General features: G+C 46.9%; 1 protein-coding gene across 1 annotated transcript in view; it reads right to left on the minus strand.

Annotated features, from left to right (window-relative positions):
- The window catches only part of taok3a (TAO kinase 3a), a 98110-nt gene that overhangs the window by 37072 nt on the left and 45278 nt on the right, over positions 1–15760 (minus strand). Inside the window, 3 exon segments of the mRNA XM_083784376.1 lie at positions 492–626; positions 6987–7187; positions 14070–14234. Coding sequence (XP_083640502.1) covers positions 492–626; positions 6987–7187; positions 14070–14234 — 501 coding nt within the window.

The following is a 15760-nucleotide window of genomic DNA, read 5'->3' on the forward strand; positions in this document are numbered from 1 at the left end:
GACATGACATCACCGCTAGCCTCTCTCTCTCCCTGCAGCCTCAGTACAGGCAGAGAGAGACAGAGAGAGACGCAGAGCAGGTCTGCTTTGGCTGAAAACTACATAAAGTATCCACAATACCTGTGAACAATCTCCTCACTAGCTAGAAGAACCACTCTCTCTCTCTCTCTTTCTCTCTTTCTCTCTCTCTCTCTCTCTCTCTCTCTCTCTCCTTTTCAATGCACTGCGCCGAACAGAGCTCGATATTAAAATGCTTTATCAAAAAACGTGCCCCCAATTAAGGACCTTTGTGGCCGATAAGACACAACCAAGTATGTAATGGTAAATGGTAAATAGCACCTTTATCCAAGGCACTTTACATGTGCATTATACATTCACCCATTCACACACACATTCATACACCGATTGCGGCGGAAGCCATGCAAGGCACCAACCAGCACATCATCGGGAGTGTGATTTTTATATTCCTGAAGGATTATGGGAAAACTGACCAGTGAGGCCGACTTGATGGTGGCGAAGCGACTTTGGTTCTTGTAGCTGTGAGCCTGGCTGCTCTTGTCCGAGGAGACGGGTCTCAGCTCCGGACGGGGGTCCCTGTGGGGGTCGTCCCAGGTGTAGAGGTGTTCCTGAAAGGCAAAAAGGGTCAGAATAATAATAATGTCAGATCTGGGAATACATTTCTTACCAAGAAATGGTGTGTTTTGTAGAGGTGTCTACGAACACAGTAGAGGTGTCTACGAACACAGTGCTGCCCAAACCTGTTCATGTCGAGGACGCCCCAAATTGACAATTAACCCGCGAACTCCTATTTGAAAAGATATGCCAAGGACCCCCCCCCCCCCCATGAGAGAAGATTTTCACGGCTCTAGCAGTGATTCTCAACCCGTGAATGTGTCTGATGGTTTCAACTTTCAACAAGGCGTTGAAGCTAGGGCTTTAAGCAACTAGTCGATTATGCAACTAGTCGACTAGTAAATCCACTAGTCGACCTTGTTGGTACAATTTGACTATTCAACTAGTCGACTATTAAATCAACTAGTCGACCTTGTTTTTTTTTTAATATATTTTTTTTATCCCACGATTTTGTAACCCATTTTTCACCCCTGTGTCAAATTGTCTGATCCTGGGCTCTACACACCCTCCACCAACCTAGTCCCCATATATGGGGGACAAGGGGAGAGCAACGGACTTGAACTCATGCTTCCTTCATGCCTGAGTGTCCAAGTTGCTCCTTTACACCTGACAGGGGGGAGTTTCCCTGGTTGGACGTAGCACGTGGAAGGAACACGTTATTCCAACCAGTTCCTTTCCCCTCCATCAGGCGCCCCGGCTGGCCAGGGGGAGGCAGTTTAGTGACCAGTTCCATTCCCCTCCATCAGGCGCCCCGGCTGGCCAGGGGGAGGCAGTTTAGTGACCAGGATTACTGCATGTTTTTTGTGAGGGTACCTACCCTAGGGGACACATGCAAACTCCACACAGAAAGGCCCTTTCGCCAAACCCGCCTTCGGGTATGGGCACGGATGACGCGGAGGAGGAAACACGCCACCAATACCCACAGCGTCCCGAGCGGGAATCGAACCCAGGACCTTCTAGCTGTGAGGCGACAGCACTACCGACTGTGCCACCGTGCCCCTACTAGTCGACCTTGTTGGTACTAGTTGACTATTCAACTAGTCGACTATTCAACTAGTCGACTATTCAACTAGTCGACTATTCAACTAGTCGACTATTCAACTAGTCCACAACTAGTCGACCTTGTTGGTACTAGTTGACTAGTTGATGAGAAAAAAGGGGGGGGGGTGGGGGGGTTAACATAATAGGTAGTTAAACATCTAGTCTACTAGTCGACTAGTAAACTAGGCAAGGAAATGTGTGTGTGTGTGTGTGTGTGTGTGTGTGTGTGTTTGTAGAAGCAGTGTGTGTGTGTGTGTGTGTGTGTGTGTGTGTGTGTGTAGTAGCAGTGTGTGTGTGTGTGTGTGTGTGTGTGTGTGTGTGTGTGTGTGTGTGTGTGTGTGTGTGTGTGTGTGTGTAGAAGCAGTGTGTGTGTGTGTGTGTGTGTGTGTGTGTGTGTGTGTGTGTGTGTGTGTATGTGTGTGTGTGTGTGTGTGTGTGTGTGTGTGTGTGTGTGTGTGTGTGTGTGTGTGTGTGTGTGTGTGTGGCACTGCTTCCATTATGCTATCTCGTTCCCGCCGACAGCTCCTTAAACCAACACATGGCGGTCGGCCGTTCTCTCGTTCTCTCTCGTTCTCTCGTTCTCTCGTTCTCTCGTTCTCTCGTTCTCTCTCGTTCTCTCTCGTTCTCTCGTTCTCTCGTTCTCTCGTTCTCTCGTTCTCTCGTTCTCTCTCGTTCTCTCGTTCTCTCTTGTTCTCTCTCGTTCTCTCGTTCTCTCGTTCTCTCGTTCTCTCGTTCTCTCTCGTTCTCTCGTTCTCTCTTGTTCTCTCTCGTTCTCTCGTTCTCTCGTTCTCTCTCTCCGAGGCTTAGTTCCGTCTCCAGGCAACTCTCCTTTGTTCCTCAAATAGGATCTTTAGTTTCCACACTTTGATTTGCAAAGCGATCAGATTGGATTTGTGTATCCAGACATATTGTCGCTGCATTCCTTGCTGTAGTAAATCATATACAAAGAACAATGACGACACACTGTACTGCATGTGTGAACGTACTGTGTGCCAATATCGATATCTGATATAATTAATTGCTGTTATGGCCGATAACCGATATTACCGATGTCGATATTATGATCTCATTCTGTATTGAAAAATTATAATAATTTTGTCCATTCTGAAAAAATACATGTAACAGGGTGTCTGCACTGCAGGCTTAGGCGGTCATCATCATCAGGGCCATCAGAGCTGATCGGAGCCAAATGACAGTCCCTGCTGATGCTGAGCATTGCTGACACACACCAAGTGTTTGTTTTTGTTTATTTTAAGGAGGAGAGTGTTGGGATGGGTGGGCGTTGCCTCGCTGTAGCTGTCAGCACCAGAAGCAGACTCTGTCTGGCAGATTTCTTCTCTAGATTTAACCCTCTTATGGCCAAGTGGCCAACCTTAACACAAAAAATGCTGGAAACGTATCCATACGCTTTATTAATATCGAACGCCGTACGCGCGAAGCGTATGTATACGTTTTATACGTTTTTTTATTGCTTACTGTACATCAACGTCCTATGCTCCAGGACACCGAAGAAAATAACAGCTTTCGTCTCCAGGAAGCTCCAATATGTGATCCGGGAGTAAAAAGCCCCTCCCTCCTGAAAAGAGGTCTGTCTGTGGCGAAGACGCTCCCTCCTCCAATGCCTCCATTACACGTATGGGTCTGCACGGCAACGGCATAGACCAACGCAGATGTCAGGGCATCTAAAATGGAGTTACCCATACTCTAGTGTCTGTGAATACACTCGATTCCCCCTCCCCTCCTGTTTCTACATGGTTTCTCCCGAGGAAGCTTTGTGGGGGGAGTCTCTTGATCGCTTTGGCAGTTTGAGTTCCCCCCCCCAGGCCCCACTGCGCCTTGCGATCGCCTTGCACCGCCGACACAGCCCTCTCTAATTCTTTCCAACGACAACTCACCGGTCTGCCGCCTCATTCTCGGAAATATAAACCCGTATATAAACCAATAATAATCTCCAACGGTCGATCGCCATTTCACGGACAGGTATACGCGAAACGAATGACGTATTCTCGAAGGACCGCCATAGGAGAAGCAGTATACATCTGACCAACTGTCTTTTTTTCGCCGTCGCGTCAGCCATGTTTGGACAAAGAAGCAGTATACTAGGCTAGCAGATATCACACCGTGGAACCCCCCCCACACTGCGAGTTGCGATCGATCGTTTTGCAGTTTGCAATGCTACTCTCATTCTCGGAAAAAAGATTATCGGCAGTTGATCACCATAATCGCCATAGCGCCTTCGCCAGCCAATTGCAGTGATAAGGCGTCTGGGACGTAATCGACCCGTTTGTAATGGATAACTAATACAATCCTAAGCTGCGGAAGCCATCGTGTTGTCTGTCATTTTGTCGAAATCACAGCCAGCCTGGCTACGCTTATCGCTCCTGTGGTTCATGTCCAGACATGTCGTGGAACCCCCCCCCCCACTGCGAGTTGAGTCGCTCCTGTGGTTCATGTCCAGACATGTCAACCTCTCAAGTCACTGTTATGCTATCAAACGATCTGTTGATTTTGTTTACTGAGACAATGATCACATATGTGCATAGAATCATCATCATCATGACGTTATCATGACAGGCAGATATAAACATAAATAAAGTATCAACTACACACTGAATGAAAGCCCTAAATGTCTAATTTTAGGAGGAAAACAAATAAAATACACATATCCCATATACTGTTTGTCAATACTAGACTATTGAATCCATTTCATTTATAAAATTCTCTTTTTCAGAGAGAACTTTAGCCCATTCTGACCTGAGATCAGATTCATACGAGGTTTCCACTGGACACACACTGGTCTGATTAGAGAAAGCATGGACCTATAGAACTATTATTCACAAAATAAGGCATATAGCGACATGTACATACTATATACCGTATGAAACAGAAGACTCTCTGCTTTCATAAGAAAAAAACTAATACTGTAATAATAATAAAAATCACACCCATGTGAAGTGAGCAGTGCAATGTTGTGAAGTGAGCAGTGCAACATTGCACTGCTCACTTCACAGGGGTGTGATTTTCATTATTATTACAGTAGAAGTATTTTTCTTATGAAAGCAGAGAGTCTTCTGTTTCATACGGTATATAGTATGTATAGGCCTTATTTTGTGAATATTTAGTTGTCAGTTCCTTGTCTTGTCTAAAATACTCTGAGGATTTCAGAAAATGCATGGACCTGAAGAACCATTATTCACAAAATAAGGCCTATAGCGACATGTACATACTATATACCGTATGAAACAGAAGACTCTCTGCTTTCATAAGAAAAATACTTCTACTGTAATAATAATAAAAATCACACCCATGTGAAGTGAGCAGTGCAATGTTGTGCAACATTGCACTGCTCACTTCACAGGGGTGTGATTTTTATTATTATTACAGTAGAAGTATTTTTCTTATGAAAGCAGAGAGTCTTCTGTTTCATACGGTATATAGTATGTACATTTCGCTATAGGCCTTATTTTGTGAATAATAGTTCTTCTGGTCCATGCATTTTCTGAAATCCTCTCTGGTGGGCGCAAGCTGCATTCAATAGCCAATTACTGACAAACTATACATGGGACCATGTGTATTTGTTTTCCTCCTAAAAGTAGACATTCAGGGCTTTCATTCAGTGTGTAGTATGTATATGATATTATTTGTGTTCATTTTTATATCTGTCTGTCAATGTCTGTCAACTTCAACCTTCCATATCTCTGCTGTTTTTTCAAGCGAGCAGCGTGCCTTCAAAAGCAGGTTTTAGAAAAAGGTCAATATCTCCAGAATGGAAGATGGTAGAATCATAATTTTTTTTTTAAATTGAAGTGGACATGTTTGGCCTACTTTTTATTTATGCGATGTGATTCTAGCTATAAGAGGCCCCTCGCTGTGGGCCCCTAAAAAGTTCAAAAGTCCAATGTTAATCGCTTAGCACCAGCAAGCCTGAGCAAATAGAAAACTCTAGCATACAATGTGTTAATAACATCTTATTGTGCCTTAGGCCAGCTTTGGCTGACTTTTTGAATGACAATAGAATAATGTGCGATATGACCACAATGTCACGAAATATCTCATTTTAAAGCTGCACGTCTCTAGTTTACAACGTAAATTATGTTCCTAGCATGTTCCATCGTTTACTTATAAGCATTTTAGTACACCTTGGTTTGACTTATCACTGAAACCAAGGTCTACTAAAAAGCTTATAAGTAAACGATGGAACAAGCTATAATCATAATTATTTTTCATTGTAAAGTAGTGACTTGGAGCTATAAAATGAGACATTTCGTGACATTGTGGTCATATCTCACATTTTTCGATTGCCATTAAAAAAGTCGCCAAATCTGGCCAATGCCCCATTTCTTAATTCGTCATTTTAATGCAAATTGCAGATCAGTGATCTAAATAAAATACATCACGTTTTACTTTCACTTTCAAAGTAATACTCAGAATTGCCACCAGATGGCGGGAACGTACCATTATGCTGATTTTGGCTAAAGTGTCAAATCTGCCTACATCACTTCCTGTCAAACGGAGGAAAACATCAAAGGGAACTTTGACCCCAAACACATAGCTTGGCTGTCCGGATTGCTAAGCTAACATTAGCTTTTTCATAACTTAGTCAAATTAAGCTTAAAAACGGCCAGGAACATCCCAAAATATCACATTTTTTGCCGCGGATCACATAGAGACGGCGCGCGTGCACGATAGTGCACGATCGCGCGGGTTTCGGCCGGTTTTTGGTAGATTACATAAAAATAATTAAAAGAATGTCAAAAAATTGCAATATTTTGTTATAAAAAGACGTACTGACAGGGCAGTACGTCTACCACGTCTATCACGTCATTGGCCACGAGGGATTTGTTGATTTAACACGTCAATTAACATGGCAGTCTATGGGCCTGACGTGCTCTTGGCCACAAGGGGGTTAAAAGCACAATCTAGACCAGAAATCTGCCAGTCGGAATCTGCTGATCTGTATGTCTGCATGTCTACCGGAAACCTGTCCATGTGTCCATTAGCACAGTGGTTCCTCCCAAAGTGGGGTCCGGGGACCACCAGGGGTCCCTGAGGGAGTTCCAGGGGGTCCTCAAGACCTGAAGGTCTGAGGAAGGTCTACGGCTCGAAATGTTATACCAACTTTAAATAAAGAAAGTTCTGGAAGCCTAAAATGGTGTGCAGATTTATTTTAGCATTTCGGTACTTGTGACTTTGTTTAATCCATCTAGTTGGATGTGCGTGTTCCTTTTTGGCTGTTGTTTCAGCCTCCTCTACCACCCACACACACACACACACACACACACACACAGGTCTCTCTCTCTCTCTCTCGCTACCTTCTTGTGATGCGGCGAGGAGGAGGAGTGGTCCAGCGTGATGTCATAGTCGCGGTGGTGGTGGACACACATGTCAGAGCAGCTGCCGTCGTCGTCCTCGTTAAGCACCTCCTGCATGCTGTTGACGCTGCTGCTCTGGCTGCCCGTGCTCACCGACGTGCTGGGGACCGAGTGGTTGCTGCCCAGGCTGTTGTCCTTGTCCTGGGGGACGGGGACGGGACAGAGAGAGAGGGTTAGGGTCAGAGACATTGGAACGCCACTGTAGTTAAGACCGACATGCTGGGGACGGAGTGGTTGCTGCCCAGGCTGTTGTCCTTGTCCTGGGGGACGGGGAGGAAGGGGACAGAGAGAGAGGGTTAGGGTCAGAGACATTGGAACGCCACTGTAGTTAAGACCGACATGCTGGGGACGGAGTGGTTGCTGCCCAGGCTGTTGTCCTTGTCCTGGGGGGACAGGGAGGACAGGGACAGAGAGAGACAGAGAGAGAGGGTTTGTGTCAGAGACATTGGAACTAGGGCTGTGAATCCTTGGGTGTCCCACGATTCGATTCCGATTCTTGGGGTCACGATTCGATTCAAAATCATTTTTTTTGATTCAACTCGATTCTCAATCGAAAAACGTTTTTTTTTTTAATTCAAAAGCTTTTTCTTTTCAGATTCAAAACTATTCTCTATTCAAAACGATTCTCGATTCAATACATAGGAATTCATCACTTCTACTCCAGCCAACTGAAGTGACTATACTACAGTAACTTGAAAATGACTGAAGACATGTTTACTGTGATTAGGGTAAACTTAAATTTCATATCACAAACACCATGTAGTGAAAACTCCTGTAACAAAAAAGAAAAAGAAAAAAAAAGATTTTATGGAAATTATGAATCGATTTTGAATTGTTCATAACGGATTCTAATTCGAATCGATTTTTTGACACTCCTAATTGGAACGCCACTGTAGTTAAGACCGACGTGCTGGGGGCCGAGTGGTTGCTGCCCAGGCTGTTGTCCTTGTCCTGGGAGGACGGGACAGGGACAGGACAGAGAGAGACAGAGAGAGAGGGTTTGTGTCAGAGACATTGGAACGCCACTGTAGTTAAGACAGGCTGTTCATCTTACAGCTGGCCACCTCGCTGTCCTGTATGATAATGAATGAACTTTATTTATATACCACCTTTCAGAACAAGGTTCCAAAGTGCTGTACAGTTCAAGGTTAAAAAACACAAGCAACATATAGCAAATCACAATCAAGAACAGTTTAAAAACGAGAAACACAAAAAGAAAAGAAGACAAAATAGCAGCAGTTAAAGGCCCGACCACCTCTGGTGACTAGGTTCATCCTAGGGATCTCAAGTAGGGCCTTATCTGAAGATCTGAGGATGTGTTTAGATTTAGGTGGGGACAGCATTTCTAGGATGTAGGTAGGGGCCAGTCCGTTCAAGGCTTTATAAAATGAAGTCGCATCTGGCGCTCACCGGCAGCCAGTGCAGAGTCGCAAGTACAGGTGTAATATGGTCTCGTTTCTTGGTATTGGTAATCAGTAATCATTCTCTGCAGAATTTTGGATTAACTGTAGGCGGGATGTGATTTTCTTACTAAGGCCGGAGTAGAGGGAATTGCAGTAGTCGAGGCGTGATGAAATGAGGACATGTATGTAGGAAAGGCTTGATTTTTGCAATATTTCTTAGTTGGAAATAGCATGATTGTACAACTGTTGCTACCTGTTTATTGAAAGTTAAGTCTGAGTCAAAAATCACACCGAGATTGCAGGCTGCAGGTGTGACATTTGAGGAAAGGGAACCAAGTTGTGAGTGTAATAGGAGAGTTGAAGTAGGGGGGCCGAATAAAATTATCTCTGTTTTTGACTGGTTTAGTTGAAGGAAATTCTGTGTGATCCAGACTTTGAGAGACAGGCCAAAAGAGGTGACAAGTTGCCTGAGCCGGGTTTTAATGGAAAGTAAAGCTGGGTGTCGTCCACGTAGCAGTGAAAGTTTATCTTATGGGTGCGAATGATGTTGCCAATGGGAAGCATATAAATACTGAATAGGAGTGTCCCTAGGATTGAACCCTGTGGGACTCCGCAGGTGAAGGGGGCCCGAGAGGAGGAGGCCTCTCCAATAGTGACAGACAAACTCCTACCCATAAGGTAGGAGCTCAGCCAGGAGAGTGCCAGGTCATTAATCCCAATCCAGTGCTCCAGTCTCTCTATTAAAATGTAGAGATTGTGTAATTATGGGGGGCCGTGGGTTAGGGGGTTAGGGGTTAGGGGCAGTGTTGTTTTTGGCAGCAAATTTCTATTTTAGTTTTAGTCATAGTCTCTTGAATAGTTTTCACTTAGTTTTAGTCACATTTTAGTCACCTTGAATGTTCTAGTGTTTAGTCTAGTTTTAGTCGACTAAATGTCATACGATTTTAGTCGACTAAATCTACAGTTGATTTAGTCGACTAAAATGTGTTTTGATAGGCCTTGATGTGTCATGATCTGCCTTTCGTGTGTTGTTTTTGTTGTTCTTGAAACTTATTCTGAGGTTATGCTATGGTGTTCTTGAATATTATTTTGAAGTAATGCTTTGTGTTTCCTGTTTTCCTTTGTAGTTGGTTCCTGCCTTGTCTCACCTTCCCTGATTTTTGGTTCTTTGTTTCACCTGTGTCTTGTTTTCCCCCAGCCAATCCTTGTGTTGATTTGATTTGAGTTCACCTGTGTCCTGTTAATCTTGTGCCTATTTAAACCCTGTGTTTGGTTGTGTTCTCTGTTGGATTATTCTTTATTGTCTTGTAAACCTGAGCTCCAAGTCTGTTTGTTTGATGGTGTTGCTCTCCTGCAAACCTCTGTTAAAATAAACTTCCACTTGATCCTGACTTCCTCGCATTTGGGTCCTACTTGGATCACATCCTGACATAATAATCCAACCACCTTTGGACCCAGCGGGAAGAGTTTTGTTTTTTTAATTTATTTCCAAGATGCCAGCAGTTTGGAGCAAACCACTAGTGAGCCCAGGTCTGTCGGTGCACACACCTGTGACACATGCCTGTACTCTGCCTTCTCCTGCCCATGCCTTGCCCACCCAGGGGCTCCACGTTCCTCACCCTGAGCGTTATGGAGGTAATCCTGAGTCCTGTGACTCTTTCCTTGCCCAGTGTTGGGCAGTTTTTGAGGACCAGGCACCTGCCTTCTCCACTGAACATTTCCGCCTGGCTTATGTGAGGTACATGCTCACAGGAGAGGCCCTATCCTGGGCTATTGATGTGTGGGAGGAGGAACAAAGTTTTTGCTCCAGCTACAACTCTTTCACTACAGAGCTGAGAAGAGTTTTTGGTTCTCCAGTATCTAGTGTTCCTGAACCTGTGCTGCCCAGCACCACCAAGTCCATGCCTGTGCTGCCCAGCGAACCCGTGCTGCCCAGCGAACCCGAGCTGCCCAGCGAACCCGTGCTGCCCAGCGCACCCGAGCTGCCCAGCGCACCCGAGCTGCCCAGCTCACCCGAGCTGCCCAGCGCACGCGAGCTGCCCAGCGAACCCGTGCTGCCCAGCGAACCCGAGCTGCCCAGCGCACCCGAGCTGCCCAGCGCACGCGAGCTGCCCAGCGCACCCGAGCTGCCCAGCGAACCCGAGCTGCCCAGTGCCACCGAGCCTGCACTGCCCAGTGCCACCGAGCCTGCGCTGCCCAGCGCCTCCGAGCTGCCCAGTGTCACTGTGCCCGGTGCTGCTGACACTCTTCTGCATTGCACCTCGTTGGCCGTCCCTGTACCTGCCTGCTTTGTGAAATTCCCTGATCTTGTCTGTAATGACTCGGTACCTGTCTACCCTGAGCCGACTCCAGCCCAAGACCCATTTGAGGGGTCTCGTTTGGTCGTGTTCAGGGGAACCCGTGGGACCTCCAGAAGGGGGCGTGCGCGACATGGTTCCCGACACCACCAACGCTCCCTGTTGCCCAGCGTCCTGGATTCTTCGCTGCCCAGCGCCTTGGAGTCCTTGCTATCCAGTGCCCAGTGTGTATCACTGCCCTGGGTTCAAGAGGCTCCACTGCTGCCCAGTGCTACTGTAACTCTGCCCCAGTTTTGCCTGAGATTGTGTTGGCTGGTCCCGCCAACACCCTGCCTAGTCCCGTCAGTGACCTGTCCGTGTCCTCGTCTGTCCCCGCCTATGTCCAGTCTGTGTCCTCGTCTGTCCCCGCCTCTGTCCTGTCTGTGTTCTTGTCTGTCCCCGCCTATGTCCAGTCTGTGTCCTCGTCTGTCCCCGCCTATGTCCAGTCTGTGTCCTCGTCTGTCCCCGCCTCTGTCCTGTCTGTGTTCTTGTCTGTCCCCGCCTCTGTCCTGTCTGTGTCCTCGTCGGCTGCCCCCGCTTGTGTTCCACATGTTTACCCAGCCGTCGCCATCACCAACGTCGTGCCTGCATCCCCATTGACTTCCCTCGCTGATGCTCTGCCAGCGGACTATGCCGATTCCCGGCCAGACGTCCTGTCAGCTGTCTCTGCTGACAGTCTGCCGGAGACCCTGTCCGTTTACCCTGCTGACACCCCCATTGAACATTCTGAACTGCCTCTGGTTGTCGCTGTTGAACCTAACCCAGTGTCCCCCCGGCCACCAGACTCCTGTTCTGTCCTCCCAGTGTTCCCCCGGCCACCAGACTCCTGTTTTGACCTCCCAGTGTCCCCCAGCCACCAGACTCCTGTTTTGTCCTCCCAGTGTTCCCCCAGCCACCAGACTCCTGTTTTGTCCTCCCAGTGTCCCCCCGGCCACCAGACTCCTGTTCTGTCCTCCCAGTGTTCCCCCGGCCACCAGACTCCTGTTTTGTCCTCCCAGTGTCCCCCCAGCCACCAGACTCCTGTTTTGTCCTCCCAGTGTCCCCCCGGCCGCCAGACTCCTGTTCTGTCCTCCCAGTGTTCCCCCAGCCACCAGACTCCTGTTCTGTCCTGCCAGTGTTCCCCCAGCCACCAGACCCCAGTTCAGTCCTCCCAGTGTCTAAACAGCCATGTGAAGCGTGTTTTGTTCTCCCAATGTCCCTGTCTCTATGTCCTCCTGAGCCTTTGTCCCCATGCTCTGCTGGGCCATTTTGTCCCAGCCCTTTTCAGCCTCTTTGCCCTAAACCCAGCACTGCTCATAGTCCCATATCTAGCCCTGCCTATAGTCCCGTTTCTAGTCCTGTCCCTGGCCACCTTTCTTCCCCAGTTTTGCAGCCTTTCTCCCCTGTGGCCCACCAGTATGCCAGCCCCTTTGTTCCCCAAGCTACTTCCTTTTCCCAGCCTCCTCTGTTCCGTTCTGGAATGTCCTGCCCTTTGGTGAAGGGTTCGCTTGGTCTGCCTACTGCTCTCCCTTTCTGTTTGTCTGCCTGTCTCCCTCTCTGCGTGTCTGCTAGTTTGTCTGCTAGTCTTTTAGTCCGTCTGTCTACCCCCCAGTCATCCAGTCTACCTTCTGACTTTCTTTCCCGCCAGATGTTGTGTGAGATCACCTGTTTGTCCGCTTGCCTGCCAGTGTGTCAGTTAATCTGTTTGTCTGTTGGTTTGTCTGAGTTGATGCCTGTCTGCTTGTCTATGTGCCTATCTGCATGTCTGTCTGTGTGTTTGCCCACTTGTCTTTCTATGTGATCCCGGTTGTTTGGTTGTGAGTTCCGCTGTCTCTCTTTGTCTGTCCTGTGGAATGGTTGTAGCCTGCAGTGTTTTCCTGGTTTCTTGTAGTTTGTCAGCTTTTCACCTAGTTGTGTGATGCCTGTTTGGATGTCTTTGCCCTTCTTCTTCTTGATTGCTTGTGTGCGTGATTCCTACTCGGTCTTGTCTATTTTCTGCCCGTTTCTCGTCACCTTTTCCTTACCAGTGTCCTCTATCCTTCTCTCTGTTCTGTGTTGGTCAGTCTCCCCAGCCCCTGGCTCTTTGCTCTAGTCCAGTTCTGTTTACGCCCTGTCCCCTCTGTCTTGCCCTGTCCCTCCAGTTCAGTCCTGTCCCTCAGTGCAGTGCCCTGGTCCCTCCGCTGGACCACCTCCCGTTTGTTGTTTTTATGGGGCGTCTGGGATACGCCCCTTTGAAGGGGGGTACTGTCATGATCTGCCTTTCGTGTGTTGTTTTTGTTGTTCTTGAAACTTATTCTGAGGTTATGCTATGGTGTTCTTGAATATTATTTTGAAGTAATGCTTTGTGTTTCCTGTTTTCCTTTGTAGTTGGTTCCTGCCTTGTCTCACCTTCCCTGATTTTTGGTTCTTTGTTTCACCTGTGTCTTGTTTTCCCCCAGCCAATCCTTGTGTTGATTTGATTTGAGTTCACCTGTGTCCTGTTAATCTTGTGCCTATTTATACCCTGTGTTTGGTTGTGTTCTCTGTTGGATTATTCTTTATTGTCTTGTAAACCTGAGCTCCAAGTCTGTTTGTTTGATGGTGTTGCTCTCCTGCAAACCTCTGTTAAAATAAACTTCCACTTGATCCTGACTTCCTCGCATTTGGGTCCTACTTGGATCACATCCTGACATGATGTCGTTGTAATGACATATTTTACACGTTGGTTGCATGCTGAAAATAGCAGAAAACTGGATCTCTTGTCCACTGGTCCCTTACTAACATTTTAGTCTAGTTTTTATTTGTTGACGAAATTGTCAGTATATTTAGTCTTAGTTTTAGTCATCATAGATTCGTTTTTATTTAGTTTTTATTTAGTTTTAGTCAGTGAAAAAAGGTAGTCGACGAACATTTTTCGTCTTAGTTTTAGTCTACAAAAACAACACTGGTTAGGGCGGGGTTACCTCCTCCTCGTCCTCCGGGCTCTCTCCCATGGGGCCGTGGGTTAGGGTGTTAGGGTTAGGGTTAAGGGGTTAGGGGGTTAGGGTTAAGGGGTTAGGGGGTTAGGGTTAAGGGGTTAGGGGTTACCTCCTCCTCGTCCTCCGGCTCTCTCCCATGGGGCCGTGGGTTAGGGTGTTAGGGTTAGGGTTAGGGTTAAGGGGTTAGGGGGTTAGGGTTAAGGGGTTAGGGGGTTAGGGTTAAGGGGTTAGGGGTTACCTCCTCCTCGTCCTCCGGGCTCTCTCCCATGGGGCCGTGGGTTAGGGGGTTAGGGTTAGGGGGTTAGGGTTAAGGGGTTAGGGGGTTAGGGTTAAGGGGTTAGGGGTTACCTCCTCCTCGTCCTCCTGGCTCTCCCCCATGCTGTGCTTCTCCTGGTAGAGGATCTTCTTCATCTTGCGGTACTGCAGGTTGTCCAGCTCTCGCACCGCGTCCTTGGTCCTCTGGATGAGCTCCACCAGGACGCGCGGCGGGCGCTCCCGACGCACAAAGTCATGCTGCAGTGAGGGGTACAGTACGTACGGTACGGTACGGTACGGGGAGAGAAGGAACGGAGGACAGTCAGTCAGACATAGAAGTAGTACAATTTGAGTTAGTTAGTTTCATTTATTGTCCACAATGTGGCAATTTGTCTTCGGTCTCAAACAACAACAAACAGCAACAAAACAGTAACAACACTTACACAATTATCTTCATGGCAAAAAATGCAGGACAACACACAGTGGCAAATACATAAAAATAAAAAAAATCTAGCGAGACATTTAGATTAGGAATGATTAGGAATGAAGGATTCTTTTTAAAGATGTTATGGTTAGCTTTTGGTACTTTGTACCGTCTACCAGAGGGAAGTTTGAGTTTGAATTTTTAGGTTTATTTGCACTTTACTTGAGTGTGTCAAATTTTCAAGTAGCCTACATGTACATCTCAGAGGCTCTACTACAGATAGTTGACAACTTTAGTTACTATAGTTACTTTGTATTTAATTTAATTTAATTTGTATTATTACAAAACATACAAATCCACCTCTCCTTCCATTCATCTCACTTTGAACTCCTACAAAGCGCCACAACTCCAGTGGTCACTAGAGGGCGCCATGAGCAGGTTGCTCAGCCTGCCTATAGCGGCTCATCATTGGAAACCCTGAGCCCCCGCCCCCCCGCTCCCCCCTTTCTCACATGCTGCTGTAGTAGTACACCAGACACATGTAATCCATGCCCCCCCCCCCCCCCCCAGCCCCCACCCCTCTCTCTCTCTCTCCCCACACACACACGTGTATATAAGCGCAGGCGCATATGCACGCACACACACCTGCACATGTACTCATTCATGAAATATCTATCGGTGAAATGGACCCGTGGTTGAGCCTGAGAGAGAGGATGGAGGAAAACTAACATTGTAGACACTATATTATATATATATATATATATACACAAATACATACACATATATATATATATATATATATATATATATATAGCCTGCGCTGTGTGTGTATATATATATACACACACACACACACACACACACACATATATATAGTCTATTTAAATTAATTCTGTCCACACAGTGTCTGACGATGATCTGTCTGATACCATAATGGGGCTGTATAGTAGTAAAGCCTGATTTATATTAGACTTCCATCGCGTGTGTGTGTCCGACTCCCCCCCCCCCCCCCCCCCGACTCCCCCGTGGGCACAACATATATATATACAACAAGCTTGCCGTGGCGCGTCATGGGCTTGTAGACTAGCGGCCATTTCCGGCGCAGGGCAGGGCAGGGCAGGACAGGACAGGACAGGACGGTCTAAAATATAAGTGAAGGACTATATAGTGGAGAAGAGATCCAGTTTATGTTTGGTTGCACTCAGGTTTTGCGCTCTGATAATAGCAGATCTACAAGCTCACAACGTGTTGCGCTATAGTATAGTGTTCGCAGCTTTGGTTTGATTTCAACCAGTATTTAACCTTTTCATTACATTTATATGTAGTGTAAAAAAATCGTGCTTAAAAATAAAAAAAAGGG

The sequence above is a fragment of the Protomyctophum parallelum genome (assembly GCF_964188405.1).
Source record: "Protomyctophum parallelum genome assembly, chromosome: 15".
NCBI lineage: Eukaryota > Metazoa > Chordata > Actinopteri > Myctophiformes > Myctophidae > Protomyctophum > Protomyctophum parallelum.